This window comes from Oncorhynchus keta, chromosome 23, assembly GCF_023373465.1.
Source record: "Oncorhynchus keta strain PuntledgeMale-10-30-2019 chromosome 23, Oket_V2, whole genome shotgun sequence".
Classification (NCBI taxonomy): Eukaryota; Metazoa; Chordata; class Actinopteri; order Salmoniformes; family Salmonidae; genus Oncorhynchus; species Oncorhynchus keta.
Window position 1 is genome coordinate 40,307,122 of NC_068443.1, and position 16,767 is coordinate 40,323,888.

At 43.4% G+C, this 16,767-nt stretch overlaps 2 protein-coding genes across 4 annotated transcripts in view; one reads left to right on the forward strand and one right to left on the reverse strand.

The window, feature by feature from the left end:
• The window catches only part of LOC127911058 (uncharacterized), a 441,684-nt gene that overhangs the window by 300,407 nt on the left and 124,510 nt on the right, over positions 1 to 16,767 (reverse strand). The window lies entirely within an intron of this gene.
• LOC118402318 (cAMP-specific 3',5'-cyclic phosphodiesterase 4B-like) overlaps positions 1 to 16,767 on the forward strand; it is a 116,804-nt gene that overhangs the window by 28,542 nt on the left and 71,495 nt on the right. For 2 of the 3 annotated variants that reach the window (XM_035800426.2, XM_035800427.2), the window contains exon 2: positions 9,362 to 9,488. In XM_035800426.2, coding sequence (XP_035656319.1) covers positions 9,447 to 9,488 — 42 coding nt within the window. In that variant the 5' untranslated portion in view covers positions 9,362 to 9,446. Of the gene's footprint in view, positions 1 to 9,361; positions 9,489 to 16,767 lie in introns of those variants that run through there. The other variant, XM_035800429.2, reaches the window with a different exon arrangement.

Consider the following 16,767-nt stretch of genomic DNA (forward strand, 5'->3'; position numbering starts at 1 on the left):
AAATAGCGATATAAAAAATGCCTTACCTTTGATCTTCTTCTGTTGGCACTCAAAGGTCCCAGTTACATCACAAATGGCTATTTTGTTCGATAATGTCCTTCTGATATCCATAAAAACTCAGTTTAGCAGACGCGCTTCAGTCAATAATCCACCCAGTTCCCCTCCATCAATATGCATACAAAATGAATCCCAAATGTTACTAATAAACTTTTCCAAACCAGTCAAACAATGTTTATAATCAAACCTTATGTACCCTAATACGTAAAATAAATGATCAAATTTAAGACTGAGAATCGTTATTGTCTTTACCGGAGAAAAATACCAAAGAACGTGCTCTCATTCATGCGCTTGGAAACACTACAGCCAAAATGGGAGCCACCTAGAAAAACTAGAATTTCTGGCTCGTTTTTCCAAAAACCAGTGTTTTCTATCAAATTTCTATCCAAAGTATCTATATCCACAGTAAAATGAGTCCTATATCGACCTAACCTGAAAGGCCTCTCAGCAAGGAAGAAGCCACTGCTCCAAAACCGCCATAAAAAAGCCAGACTACGGTTTGCAACTGCACATGCGGACAAAGATCTGACTTTTTGGAGAATTGTCCTCTGGTCTGAAGAAACAAAAAGATAACTGTTTGACCATAATGACCATTATGTTTGGAGGAAAAAGGGGGAGGTTTGCAAACCGAAGAATATCATCCCAACCATGAAGCACAGGGGTGGCAGCATCATGTTGTGGGGGTGCTTTGCTACAGGAGGGACTGGTGCACTTCGCAGAATAAATGGCATCCTGAGCGAGGAAAAATATGTGGATATATTGAAGCAACATCTCAAGACATTAGTCAGGAAGTTAAAGCTTAGTCGCAAATGGGTCTTCCAAATGGACAATGACCCCAAGCATACTTCCAAAGTTGTAGCAAAATGGCTTAAGGACAACAAAGTCAAGGTATTGGAGTGGCCATCACAAAGCCCTGATCTCAATCCTATAGAAAATGTGTGGGCGGAACTGAAAAAGTGTGTGCGAGCAAGGAGGCCTTACAAACCTGACTCAGTTACACCAGCTCTGTCAGGAGGAATGGGCCAAAATTCACCCAACAAGCTTGTGGAAGGCTACCTGAAACATTTGATCCAAGTTAAACAATTTTAAAGGCAATGCTACCAAATACTAAATGAGTGTATGTAAACTTCTGACCAACTGGGAATGTGATGAAAGAAATAATATTTTTACTTTAAATGTCAGAAATTGTGAAAAAATGGAGTTTAAATGTATTTGGCTAAGGTGTATGTAAACTTCCGACTTCAACTGTGTGTGTCCTGATCTTTCTTATATCGCTCAGATATAGCATAGACACTTCAGTGGGGACTACCTGTTGTTCCATGTAGTGAATCTGATATTCAATGCATTTGTATTGCTTAATAGCAGTAAGGCCAAATCAGAAGTTTCAACAAATAATTTTGTTATATTTTTGGGGGATTCTTCAAGGGGTCTTAAAATTCCAAATCAAATAGCAAAATAATCCGTGGTATGACAAATCAATTCCATATACATATGACTAATATGGACACCTGCTTGTCTAACATATCATTCCATTAATATGGAGTTGGTCCACCCTTTGCTGCTATAACAGCCTCCACTTGATGTTGGAACATTGTTGCGGGGACTTGCTTCAATTCAGCCACGAGCATTAGTGTGGTCGGGCACTGATGTTGGCCGATTAGGCCTGGCATGCAGTCGGCGTTCCAATTCATCCCAAAGTTGTTCGATGGCGTTGAGATCAAGGCTCTGTGCAGGCAAGTCAAGTTCTTCCACACCAATCTCGACAAACCATTTCTGTATGGATCTTGCTTTGTGCATGGGGGCATTGTCATGCTGAAACAGGAAAGGGCCTTCCCCAAACTGTTGCCACAAAGTTGGAAGCAAAGTTGGAAGCACAGAATCGTCTAGAATGTCATTGTTCTTTGTAGCGTTAAGATTTCCTTTCAATGGAACTAAGTCCGAACCATGAAAAACGATCTTCAGGCCATTGTTCCTCATCCACCAAACTTTACAGTTGGCACAATACATTAGGGCAGGTAGTGTTCTCCTGGCATCCCCCAAATCCAAATTCGTCCGTTGGACCGCCAGATAGTAAAGTGTGATTCATCACTCCAGAGTACGCATTTCCACTGCTCCAGAGTCCAATGGCGGAAAGCTTTACATCACTCCAGCCGACGCTTGGCATTGCGCGTGGTGATCTTAATGACAAAGGGAAAACAGTATTTCTTTTTTTTGTTTTTTTTTTACATTTTCACAAATGTATTACAAATAAAATATAGAAATACCTTATTTACATAAGTATTCAGACCCTTTGCTATGAGACTCGAAATTGAGCTCAGGTGCATTCTGTTTCCATTGATCATCCTTGAGATGTTTCTACAACTTAATTGGAGTCCACCTGTGGTAAATTCAATTGATTGGACATGATTTGGAAAGGCACACACCTGTCTGTATAAGGTCCCACAGTTGACCTTGCATGTCAGAGCAAAATCCAAGCAATAAGGTTTAATTAATTGCCCGTGGTGCTCCAACACAGTATTGTGCTGGGGCACAGATCTGAGGAAGGTTACCAAAACATTTCTGCAGCATTGAAGGTCCCCAAGAATACAGTGGCCTCCATCATTCTGAAATGGAAAAAGTTTAGAACCGCCAAGACTCTTCCTAGAGCTGGCCGCCCGGCCGAACTGAGCAATCAGGAGAACAGCCTTGTTCAGGGATGTAAACCAAGAACCCGATGGTCACTCTGACAGAGCTTTAGAGATCCTCTGTGGAGATGGGAGAACCTTCGAGAAGGACAAACATCTCTGCAAAAATCCACCAATCAGGCATTTATGTTAGTGGCCAGATGGAAGCAACTCATCAGGAAAAGGCACATGACAGCCCGCTTGGAGTTTTGCTTAAAGACTCTCAGACCATGAAAAACAGGATTCTCTGGTCTGATGAAACCAAGATTTAACTATTTGGCCTGAATGCCTAGTGTCACGTCTGGAGGAAACCTGGCATTATCCCTATGGTGAAGCATGGTGGTGGCAGCATCATGTTGTGGGGATGTTTTTCAGCGGTAGGGTCTTGGAGACTAGTCAGGATCGAGGCAAAGATGAATGGAGCAAAGTACAGAGATCCTTGACGAAAACCTGAGCACTCAGGATCTCAGACTGGGATGAAGGTTTGCCTTCCAACAGGACAACTACCCTAAGCACACAGCCAAGACAACTCAGGAGTGGCTTCGGGACATGTCTGAATGTCCTTGAGTGGCCCAGTCAGATCCCGGACTTGAACACGATTGAACATCTCTTGAGAGACCTGAAAATAGCTGTGCAGCAATGCTTCCCATCCCACCTGACAGAGCTTGAGAGGATCTGCAGAGAGGAGTAAGAAGCTCCTTAAAGGTGCGCCAAGCTTGTAGCGTCATACTCAAGAAGACTCGAGGCTGTAATCGCTACCAAATGTGCTTCAAGAAAGTACTGCGTAAAGGGTCTGAATACTTATGTAAATGTGATATTTCAAGGGGTCTGAACTTCCAGAATGTGTAGCCATCCCCCAGGGGATGGTCACTTGTTTGTTTTCAAGTGTTCAGGGAGGGTTTAGGTACTGTAATTGTATTTTTCTGAAGGGAGGGCCATCCATTTTCATTTAAGAGGTCCGACATTCTCCATGTAACCCTTATTATAAATAACGTTCACTCCCTTAGTTGAGTCCATCAGTATTTGAACAAAGCTCTTGACGCTATTTTCCTGTTGTTTATAACTGCTTTTATAAACCTTGTTTTAGTTTAAAAGATCCTTCACCTGTGATGGAGAAACACTGTTCTCCGTTTCTCCCACCGGCTTTGGTTTTGGATGTCATTGTAGCAACATAGGCTTACGCTGGTGCTCCATGCATTTCTAGACAGGGCAGGTTGCAGGGCAGATGGAAACAGCAACAAACAGCAGAGATTTAAACCGCCACGAGCCCAGGACAATCCGAGATCTCAGCCACAAGGGTTAATCTGGTCGCAGGCTCTGTTAAAGCTTTCAGGAAACCTTGATAGCTAGTTAGCAGCTCTTAAGACTTTTTTTGGTTGGCAGGATCCCTGGACAGATCATAGTGGTCCTAGCCAACTGATGCTAACTGCTTGATGGGATCCAAATTCAAAAGGTAGCTAGAAACCAAATTCTTTCAATAGAGCACTTTTAAGGACACTATACCAGTGTCCTAAGCGAGCTACCGGTGTCGTCATCTTTGGATTTTATGTGGCGGTTGGCAACCAACTTTAAAGGTGTATTACTGCCAACAACTGGACTGGAGTGTTGCCCCACCGCAATTATCGCATAATGTATTTCGCCGAAAAAGAAATAAAACATCTCACCTTGTTCAGCGTATTTTGTTTTGGCGACGTTGTGAAATTTTACTGGCACATTTTTCCGTATGGCTTGTCGTGACTTTAAAAAAAAATGCATCAGGTAATTCATCCACGTGAAATGGTTGGATGAAAACCTTGTTAGTGAGACAGTCCTAAAATAAACATCAAAGATATACACTTTCTCAGAGTAAGCCATTAGCCTCTGTATTGGTGCTAAAGCACCTCAGCCAGAGTGGCATCTTTATGTCATGTCAGAACTCAGGGTATATCCCCAGGCTACTTATTACACTGAGAACCGAACCCAGCAGTTCTCCTATAAAACTGTGTAAGGAGGATGCAGCAAGCCCCAGAGCCTGTTCTCTTTCAGGTCAGCTTTCTTTGAAGAGGAATGATCTGCGCCTAGACCCTTAAAAAACGATAGAGGATGAGGATCTGGCCATTCGTCTACCAAACGGCATTGACATGTAACCTTTTGCGATCCCATCCTCTATTCTTGTCTGGTTGTTTGTTTGTTTATGTAGATTTTGCCCGTAGGTTTTATTCATAGACCATCGGATGATCATCTGGGATTATTTGTAGTATAACCGTTTGGCGTTGGAAAGAAGAAAAGAGGGGATATTGTTATGGAGGGGAAACATGACAGCTTAGCATTTAGAAAAAGATTTGTCTAAGATGTTTTTTCCAGTACACTGTAGTGTAGCATTTGAATGCAGTAAAAATAAACTGCTTGGGGCCTCCCGAGTGGCGCAGTGGTCTAAGGCACTGCATTACAGTGCTAAAGGCATCATTACAGACCCGGGTCACAAAAAATGGAGGATATACTCACCCCAAAACCCATAATCTATTCCTGATACACAAAACACAATTCATACATTATAAAGCAGATACCCAACTATGATTTGATATTTGAAAAGGCAAACCTCACAAGTTGCCCTGGTAATGCTTACACCATACTGTGTGTGCCCTTACCAGAGCCCCTGTCAAGTCAAGTCAAATCAAATTATATTTGTCTCATGCGCCGAATACAACTGTAGTAGACCTTACAGTGAAATGCTTACTTACAAGCCCTTAACCGATGGTTATTTAAGAAAAAATAAGTGTTAAAGTATTTACTAAATAAACTGAAGGAAACCATTTTTAAAAAATCAAAAAAGAATATAGAGAATAACAAATATTAAAGAACGACAATAAAATAACAGTAACCAGGCTATATAGAGGGGGTACCGGTATAGAGTCAATGTGCGGGGGCACATGTTAGTCGAGGTAATATGTACATGTAAGTAGAGGTAAAGTCACTATGCAAAGATAATAAAGAGAGAGTAGCAACAGTGGGTAGCCATTTGATTAGATGTTCAGGAGTTGTGGCTTGGGGTAGAAGCTGTTAAGGAGCCTTTTGGACCTAAACTTGGCACTCGGGTACCGCTTGCCATGCGGTAGCAGAGAGACCAGTCTATGACTAGAGTCTTTGGCCATTTTTAGGGCCTTCCTATGACACCGCCTGGTATAGAGGTCCTGGATGGCAGGAAGCTTGGCCCCAGTGATGTACTGGGCTGTACCCACTACCCTCTTATAGTGCTTTGCAGTCAGTGGTGCAGCTGTATAACTTTTGAGGATCTGAGGACCCATGCCAAATCTTTTCAGTCACCTGAGTGGGAATCGGCATTTTCATGCCCTCTTCACGATTGTCTTGGTGTATTTGGACCATGACCGTTAATTGGTAATGTGGACAAAAAGGAACTTGAAGCTCTCAACCTGCTCCAATACAGCCCCGTCGATGAGAATGGGGTCTGCTTTGCCCTCCTTTTTCTGTCATCCACGAACATCTCCTTTGTCTTGATCATATTGAGGGAGAGATTGTTATCCTGGCACCACACTACCAGGTCTCTGACCTCCTACCTATAGGCGGTTTTGCCGTTGTCGGTGACCAGGTCTACCACTGTTGTGTTGTCGGCAAACGTAATGATGGTGTTGGAGTCGTGCTTGGCCATGCAGTCATGGGTGAACAGTAAATACAGGAGGGGACTGCGCACGCACCCCTGAGGGTGCATCCCCGCGTTGAGGATCAGCGTGGCAGATGTGTTGTTACTTACCCATACCACCTGGGGGCGGCCTGTCAGAAGGACCAGGATCCAGTTGCAGAGGAAGGTGTTTAGTCCCACGGCCCTTAGCTTAGTGATGAGCTTTGAGGGCACTATGGTGTTTGAACGCTGAGCTGTAATCAATGAATAGCATTCTCACGTAGGTGTTCCTTTTGTTCAGGTGGGAAAGGGCAGCGTGAAGTGCAATAGAGATTACGTCCTCTGTGGATCTGTTGGGGCGGTATGCACATTGGAGTGAGTCTAGGGTTTCTGGGATAATGGTGTTGATGTTGAGCCATGACTAGCCTTTCAAAGCATTTTGTGACTACAGACGTGAGTGCTACGGGTCGGTAGTCATTTAGACAGGTTGCCTTTGTGTTCTTGGGCACAGGGACTATGGTGGTCTGCTTGAAACATGTTTGTATAATCGACTCGGTCAGGGACATGTTGAAAATGTCAGTGAAGACACTTGCCAGTTGGTCAGCGCATGCTCAGAGTACACGTCCTTGTAAGAAAAAAATCTTTGTACAGTTCGAGGTGAGTGATCGCTGTTCTGATATCCAGAAGCTCTTTTCGGTCATACGAGACGGTGGCAGAAACATTGTGTACAAAATAAGTTAATAACGCGAAAAAAAAACACAATAGCACAATTGGTTCGGAGCCCGTAAAACGGCAGCCCTCTCCTCAGTTCTGTTTCCAAGTTACTTACCTCAACAATAACCTTGGAGTAACAGACAAACCAACTTACTTTATACAATTTTTGTCAGCGTCATCAAATGGTGTCAGATATTGACTGGGTCTTTTTGTCAAAAAGATGTCCCAACCATTCCTGATTTATTTCTGAGCTCTTTCGCAGCCCCCAGCTGAAACGCTGTATAACAGAGAATACAGACAGGATGTACTGTACAGTACAAGATCGATTATGATTTTTCAACGGCGATACCGATTACTGGAGGACCAAAAAAGCCGATACCGATTAATCAGCAGATTTTATTTATTTGTAATAATGACAATTACAACAATACTGAATTAACACTTGTTTTAACTTAATATAATACATCAATAAAATCAATTTAGCCTCAAGTAAATAATGAAACATGTTCAATTTGGTTTAAATAATGCAAAAACAAAGTGTTGGAGAAGAAAGTAAAAGTGCAATATGTGCTATGTAAGAAAGCTAACGTTTAAGTTCCTGGCTCGGAACATGAGAACATATGAAAGCTGGTGATTCCTTTTAACATGACTCTTCAATATTCCCAGGTAAGAAGTTTTAGGTTGTAGTTATTATAGGACTATTTCCCTCTATACCATTTGTATTTTATTAACCTTTGACTATTGGACGTTCATATAGGTACTTTAGTATTGCCAGTGTAACAGTATAGCTTCCGTCCCTCTCGCTCCTCCCTAGGCTCGAACCAGCAACACAACGACAATAGCCACCATCGAAGCAGCGTTACCCATGCAGAGCAAGGGGAACAACTACTAGAAGGCTCAGAGCGAGTGAAGTTTGAAACGCTATTAGCGCGCGCTAACTAGCCATTTCACTTCGGTTACACCAGCCTCATCTCGGGAGTTGATAGGCTTGAAGTCATAAACAGCGCAATGCTTGACGCACAATGAAGACCTGCTGGCAAAACGCACGAAAGTGCTGTTTGAATGAATGTTTACGTGCCTGCTTCTGCCTACCACTGCTCAGTCAGATACTTAGATACTTCTATGCTCAGTCAGATTATATGCAACGCAGGACACTCTAGGTAATATCATCAACCATGTGTAGTTAACTAGTGATTATGATTGATTGTTTTTTATAAGATAAATTTAATGCTAGCTAGCAACTTACCTTTGCCTGTTACGTGAATACGGTAAGCCGTCTCCTTGTGGAGTGCAACGAGAGAGAGGCAGGTCGTTATTGCGTTGGACTAAGGTTGCAAGATTGGATCCCCTGAGCTGACAAAGTGAAAATCTGTCGTTCTGCCCCTGAACAAGGCAGTTAACCCACCGTTCCTAAGCCGTCATTGAAAATAAGTATGTGTTCTTAACTGACTTGCTTAGTTAAATAAAGGTATAAAAACCAACAATAAATAAACAAAACAAAAATTGGCAAATCGGCGCCCAAAAACACAGATTGTTATGAAAACTTTAAATCGGCCCTAATTAATTGGCCATTCCGATTAATCGGTTGACCTCTAGTACAAGACCTTCAGGCAGAGTGTGTTACTGTACAAAATCAATTGCTATCGTTCGATAAAATGGCACTATTTAACCTTTGAACCTACTTCAGTGAATCATTAACCCTTTTATTTTCTAAATGATTCTGACCATAAACAGCAGTGCTCCCAAAGCTATTAGAGAGATGCAAGAGGCACATCTCGTTCAGAGATACTGGAAAGCAGGGATGGACAACTGACCAAATGTAGCTTAGGGCCCCCAAAAGGCTAGGGCTGCCTCTGACTGCATGTGTGGGTATTGACGTGGGTACGCAGAACGACGAGCCTCTGCGCCCCTTCACGATGACGATGAGTTCAGGCCCCCACCCCCATCAAAGTTGCCCATCCCTGCTGTAAAGCATTTGTGCTCTGGTGTTCACTCTACTCTCAAGGAATATGATAGCTGTGTGACATCCAATTCCTAGAAGAGTAGCCTCTTGCTTCGTGCTATCTTTGTGTCGGAAGTCTTCCTGCTACTTATGATGATGTCATCACTGAATCTTGTGATAACACTGTTATCACTGTTATTAGAATGCGTAATCCTCTGTCAGCTGAACCCACTCCAATTATCAAACAGAGAATATTCCACAAAATGTCTGTGTCATGCCGAAACCGATGACAGTGTGTGATTATCTCATTTTAATTCTCGTGCTTTTTTTTCTCTCTCAATCCATCCCTTTCTTCTTCTCCAATGCTAGGTGTGCTGGTGAAGGCCCCAGTAAAGGAGGGATAGAGGATAAGTGTATAAAAGAAGAGTGAAAGTGTCTGACGTGGTGACCGAGAATGAAGAAGAGCAGGAGTGTGTTAGCGGTGACACCAGGTGACGTGAGTACATTAGCTGCATCGCTAGGGCAACAGGACTAGGTCTGGGAATCATGTCGGATTTTCTTGGCCATTTCGAAAGGGGAAAAACATTTTTGGGTGGGTACTCTTCAGACAGACAATTCTCCCAACAAATCACAAGTTTCGATAGGTAAACATTAGAGATGCGGACTCAGTGCGGACTCTGATAGCTAGGCAAAAGGCCGCGTTCACGTCATGTTGGAAACTCGGGACCTCTGATTTTAAAATGATTAACTTATTTGCGTAGAGCTTTCTATAGGTTGTGTCTAATACCTAAGTTTCACATTTGGGAGGTATCATCTTTCTACAACGAGTAACCAAGTCGGAAATTAGTCTTGAGTTTCTGATTTTCCCACATGACACGAATTCAGTATTAGAGCCAGTCAGTGGTTGTAAGCTTGTAACGTTAACATTAGCTGGTCAAACTACCCTCCTGTGAAATACACTGAAAATATCTATTGAGGGAGGCAACCCGTCTGTCTAAAGAGACTACAACATCGCCAGAACACACCTCACTTATTATTCACACCTTGTTTTGACAGCATCTTTCCATTCAGGAGGTGTAGCAGTTTGCTTTAGCTTACTAGTCATTGTTTGGCAACAATGTAGTGTTATATCTATTCATTACTTGGATAATAATTTACCCTACTGCGTGAAATTACATTAGTTACCCTCTCAAATGCCAACAAAACCCAGTGTGGTAGTTTTAGCCAGCTAGTACAGTAGGTCCTCCCATATCGGTAGCCAAACACACAAAAATGAAGAGTACCTACATTAGGACGTCATAACACACTCTTAAGCAGTACATAAGCATTTCATAAATACTTAAGTCAACATATGTCTTTAACAAATCCATAAGCGGTACATAAGCATTTTATTAAAAAAATATTAACGATTTAAGCATAGCTTCCCCTAGCCTTTTGGGTGTGCCGTCTATGATCCTCTAACCTTTCACTACTAACAGAAATAGAGGAAGGTACTGTCTGGAAGGCAGTGAGTCATGAGCAGATGACCGTCCAGAAACAGAGGGGTGTTCGACAGTACACACTGCAGAGAGAGAGAGAGAGGAGGAGAGGGAGAGGAAAAAAGAGGGGGGGGGTTATGGAAAGAAAGATATGGAGAGAGGGTGACAAAGGGAGAGCGAGAGAGAGACTGAGGGGCGAGGAAGAGAAGGGAAGAAGGGGGGAGGGAGTGAGGGGGACCAAGAGTGTGCGCAAGAGAGAAAGAGACAGAGAAAGGCCCATCTGTTTCTCCTCACTCCTCAGATGGAAGAAAGCTCTGTTTATTATCAGATGGGCAGGCCAGCTCATTTTGTTTCACAGTTTCCAGAAAGACCATTTTGAATCCGGCAACTCCCAGGGCCACTCTGCTCTCCTAAGTATTCTCGAGGCACCGTCAGCTCTTATAGTTCTGAACCACCCATCATTTTCTATGTCCTTGGGTAATTGTTTGCTACCCAGTAGATAATTGCACTCACATGGTGTTCCAGCTCTGAATTAGTCCTTTATTAGAAGGAGAGGATGAAAACCAGATGTGTTTCAGGTCAGACACCTGCATGAACTTTTCTAATTGGTTATTAGAAGTTAGCTTTGATTTGATACACAAACAGAACATTTTCCCTCACATTGCCTCCTCTTATCACTCTGTGATAATTATCATAAAATGTTACGGTAAGCGTTAGATTATAGCTTCTATCAAAGGAGGTTCTATCAAAATATGTTTATTAAAGTAAGTGAAATGAACATATAAAATCAGACACTTTTCATCCTTTCAAACCCTTCACTCTGGGTTTTACGATCTAAAATACACACAAATACACTGTAGACTCAGAGGTGACTAAATCTCTCAATGTTGAACCATTGTTTACATGGGTCTTACCACAATCGGGTTGCAGTGACCTGTTGCAGTGATCTGTTCTGCACCAACTGTCCCTGAGACTAGTCAAAACATAAAATCTGTAGTTTTTTTTTTTTAAACAAATCCGCAACGGCCTTCCAAACAAGTCAAGCAAAAACTACTTTCAATTCTCACTCATTGTCCTTATCTACAGGGGGAAAAGGAAGCTCATCCAGCGTCGGCAGCTCATCAGTCTCACCATCCACTTGAGGAGCATTAAACATAATGGCTGCCGAAACCTTATCAGCTAAGGAGTCACAAATAGCCTTACAACATGTTAGTAATACAATTAGACAGACTAAGTTTTTTTTTTTTTTTTTTTAACACACGCTGCAGCCCATTGGGCAATTTGGGATCCCCATCTTTCAAACAGGGATTTCAACCAAGTTGCAAGCGTCCGCTCTGGCTGTGGGGAATTGTTCTTTGCCACGGTGGCAATGTATTCGGCCAGATCGGTAGCATTAGAGTACCGACCCGGGACAAAAGTGCAACACATCTCCAATTATTGCACAAGTGCCCCAAAAGATAGTCACGGGCCTCTCTGTTTTACAGAGCCAATTTATGCAATTCCTTCAGTTCATCATTAAAATTTTCCAGGACATTTCGAGTAGCATTGGCAATTTTCTCCACGTGTTTAGCGATTTATCATGAATTTGGACTAGCGTACATGCGACTCCATAACCAGGAACAATATACACCAAGGAACCTGGAGGCAGGTGCCGGAGTGTGTGACGTCAGCTAGAGAACTCTTATCTCTCCTCATTCCAGGAGGTTTGTAGTCTCTAAACAGAGCCTTCAGAATCTTATCATCGTTTGGAACTGTTCTCATAGCGGTCACCACAAACCCAACAGTACAACCAGTTCAGGGGCAAGCTATAGTAAGAATCTTACCACACAACCAATAGGTACCATTTGTGGCTCCTCTCAAAGGGACAATAACATTATAGACTGAAATACCATATGTAACATTACCAGGTTCCCCAGTGTCGGCATTGTTAACAGTTAACTTACTGGTACTGGATCTGTTGTAATACATTGTACAATTACGTTCTAGGTCACCCAAATGATTACCTCCTTCTCCACTAATACACCAAGGGGCTGTCATCACTCTTAACACTTTACTCCCATCTCAGTAGCATCTGGTCTAGCAAACAACAGTGGGCCTATGTGGTTGTGTAATGCAGAAAACATCATGGGGTCATGGTTACGTGGCATCTCTATCAGGAATGGTAAGACCATTTGCATATGGTCTTACCATAGTCAGATTTACTCCTATGGGAACTCCCACAAGTGGTAAACCTGCTCCTACCTTAACTGACCCCAACCCACACTTCTGACACTCTTATTGTGCAGATGTAGTATTAGGAACCATTTCTGCTCTAGAGAGGAACAGATTGTCCTCATGGTTATGAGGGCCCAGCAGGGCTCTCCTTCTCCGATGACCATCTACTTCTGGACCTCTACTCCGGGCCAGCGTCGGTCCCTTTCTCTCAGGACTCCTTCTACCCTCTGTCAGGTTTCACACAAGAGCACAACCTACTGTTTTTATTAGCACACCTGTGCTAAAACAGAGAAGGGCCACACTGCACCACTGGAACTGGCGAGTCCCAATCTTTTGCTGGATCGGGAACTTGTCTGCAGTGCGTCAAGTGGATCCAGGTTTCTCTTTTCAGCAGCCTTGACCACAGTGGTCTTTCCAACTCTTTCTCCTGAACCCTTTGACCACCACGGAATCACCTGGGCTCAAACAGTGCTCAGCTCCACCTGCCAGGTTCAAAGAACACTGCAAGGGTGACACAATACTCAACAATGTCTTCCTCCATTCCTTGCAGGGTTGACATGGTGGTCAATTTTAGCATTTGACATTCTGGTTTTCATTTTTTTTTTTTCACAAGTTTCTTCTTCTGTTTCCGCCTCATTCTTTGCTTGGTAGCCCGCTCGTCCACCTCCTCTTCCAAATGGGTTGTGCACGTGAGGACGGCCACTCTCCTTGTGCTTCTCCTGCTCCAGGACAGTGCCTTGAAAGATGCCCTAACTTCCCACAGTTGTAGCAAATCCAGTCTCTCCCTCTCTGTTCCTCTCTGCTCGTTCGCGCTCTGGTCCTTGTTTTTGCTGGTAACTTCAACAGCTCCTAATCCCATGACTCCTCCACCTGACCATCTCCGTCTGCTGGTGGAAGATTTGGCAGAGGTGGATACAAGGGGGTGGGGCCCCCATGAAAGGGTTCCCCTTGGATGATGAAAGGCCAGCCAGGCTTTCTTTTTTTTCTTCTTCCTCTTTTTCTTCTCCGGCTCCACATGATTCACCATCTTACAGCTTTATATTTAGCATTTTCTGCTTCTCTCGGAAATCGTCCCACTTTATTTTAACTTGTGTTTCCTTTTCAAGTTGGCCTCACTCACAGACTCCAGTCTTTCTGTGCTCACTGTCCCATCTTCAGGGATCTGTCCATCTTTGTCCTGTCTTCTGTTTGGTTCAGTACCCCCCTTACCATTTTTTTTTTTTCTTTACAACACTCACTGCCTTTTTGGTTCCCAGTACGGATCCTCCATCCTACTCTTACTATTTCCGTTTCCCATGCTTAATCCCTTTCTTGAACTCTTTTTTTTTTTTTTTTTTTGGGGGGACTTCCAGCTTAACACGTCATCTCACACAGCTCTCACACCGAGGCTAAACCCCTGCTCAGTTAGTTCGTCAAGCACACAATACTCTCATCCACATTCACTTAGTACTATTCCCAAACTTACTCAATAATCTCCCTTAGAACTCCTTATGCATCGCCAATGATTCTCTTGTCATGACCTCTTATGCATAAGTATCTTCTGTGGTTCCTCTATAGTCTCCATAGTTGCCATATAGTCTCCACAGTATCGATAATCCCTGAGCATCTGTAGTCCCAATAGCATACATAATCCCAATAGCATACATAATCCCAATAGCATACATAGTCCCAATAGCATACGTAGTCCCACATTTCCCCGTACAGTAACAAAATGTTGAAAAAGTCAAGGAGTCTGAATACTTTCCGAATGCACTGTGTACAAGTATTTTTCCCTGTCCTTTTTCCAATTCAAAGTAAGAACAGTTTATCTGTCACAAATTAGTTACACATGTCCGGCTCTTGGAGAGACCTAATCAACATGGGATAAATACACAACACGGTAAAACACACTATAAATACGTGTATAACATATTGACATGTTGCCACTGAAATATTACGGCGCTTTTGTAACACAAGTGAAACGCAATAGGAAAAAGCCTTTCACGTCATGAACACATTGTAACACATGGACATGTTGCCATCGAAATGTCCTGTTATGACGGCACTTAGGTGACACAGGGTTGCCAGATTGGACTGCCACTCTCCCATTGCAGACAGCAGGGATGAATCAGACAAATTAGATTTCCCTCGAAATACCAGAGGACTCATCAGTGCTGTGTTTACTCTCAGTCAATTACAGCAGGGACTGACTAGGAGCAGGTGGGGCTGTTCGCTATCTCCATCCTCTGTCTGTTCCTTCTCTCTTGCCCGCTCTCATCGGTCTGTCCATCTTTGTCGCTATATTTTGCTCTCATCGGTCTCTCTCCCTCCTCACCCCCCCACCCCTCAGCCTGTCTCTATATCTTCCAGTCGACCTCCCATTTTCACTCCCTTCCCTGCAGAGCTTCTCTTTCTAATCTCACTCTTATTTTAGTCTTATCTTTCCCCCTGTGTTCTTCTCTCTATCTTCCCATGTGTTAGAAAAACTATCTTTCCCCCTGTGTATGTATGTCTAGCTGAATCCCGGTGTTCTTTCCCTTTCTCTCCGTGTTAGTCTTGCCATGTATTTCTCTCTCTTCCCCCTCTGGCTGTCTCGCTCTCCACATGCATCTTTACTGGGTCACAGAGTTGTGGACTGCTGGTCTTGTGAACTCAGCAGGAGGTGTTGGAGAGAGGACAGAAGGTAGAGGGAGAGAGAGAGAGGGCGAGAGGGAGAGGGAGAGAACGAGAGAGACTACAGTCTTATGGCACTAGTGCAAATTGCACTAGCCTATCCAATAACACCCCGGTAGTAGTAGAGTTTGTGATACAGTAAAATCTAAAATGTTTATGCTCACACTTGTTTTAGGAAGAGAACGCACAGCACAATAGGTATGTAATACATACCGTTTGTCAGTCCAAGTAAATAGCACACATGATCAGGGTAATGGATTTAACACTTAATCAAGCCCTCCGCTCATTCTGCCCTGTCCTTAGCTACAGTGTGCTGAAGTGGCCCCTATGGCTAGGTACAGACCTAGGATCAGCTTGCCTTCCCCCAAATCCTAATCTTAACCATTAGACTCAAGACCAGGCTCTGAAGTTTATCTCTGAGTTGCCCTGAGGACAGAGAAGTGTGATGCATGTCACTCTGACACAAGCTAGGGGACAGAGGGACCCACACGTCACTGAGTGTGTGGAGAGAGCAGAGGAGATGGAAGAGTCACATGAGGAAAGCGAGGAAGAGGTGCGGAGGAGGGAAAGGATAAAGAGGGGAGAGCAGTATGGTGTATGTCACTCTGGCATGGGGACAGAGGGATGACACTGCCACGGAGTGAGGAGGGTGGAGATGGAAGAGGATGATGAGGGAAAGTAAGTAAGGAAGAGGAGTAGGTGACCGGAGGGCAGAGCAATGTTTATTTTTGTTACATTTTATTTCACCTTTATTATACCAGGTAGGCCAGTTGAGAACAAGTTCTCATTTACAACTGCGACCTGGCCAAGATAAAGCAAAGCAGTGCGACACAAACAGCAGCACATGGAATAAACAAACAGTCAATAACACAATAGGAAAACAAGTGTATATATGCAGTGTGTGCAAATAAAGTAAGATAAGGCAGGTAAGGCAATAAATAGGCCATAGTGGCTAAATAATTCCAATTTAGCAATTAAACACGGGAGAGACAGATGTGCCGAATATGAATGTGCAAGTGGAGATCCTGGGGTGCAAAGAAGCAAAGATATTCCATTTATAATGGGCTGTTAAGCAGTGCTGAGACTAGAGGGAAGTAGCTTTTCTGTGATTCATCTCTCTTTCTCTCTTATGCATTCGCTGTCTCTCCACAGACATACCCTGTTATCATGTATGCAGTGTACGTGGACACACACACACACACACACACAATCCATTCTCCGCAAACACCACCTCACCTATCACTCACACGGACAGCGTTTTAGGAATTCCTCGATTGCCTCCCTCTCCCTCGTTCTTTCACACTTTGACTGAGTGAATGTAAAACAGAGGGTGATGTATATCCTCACTCTGCCAGGAGCCTCTCGCTGAAACTGCCATGTTTTACAACCCACCATTACAGAGAAAGTCACAACATTGACACAGACATATAA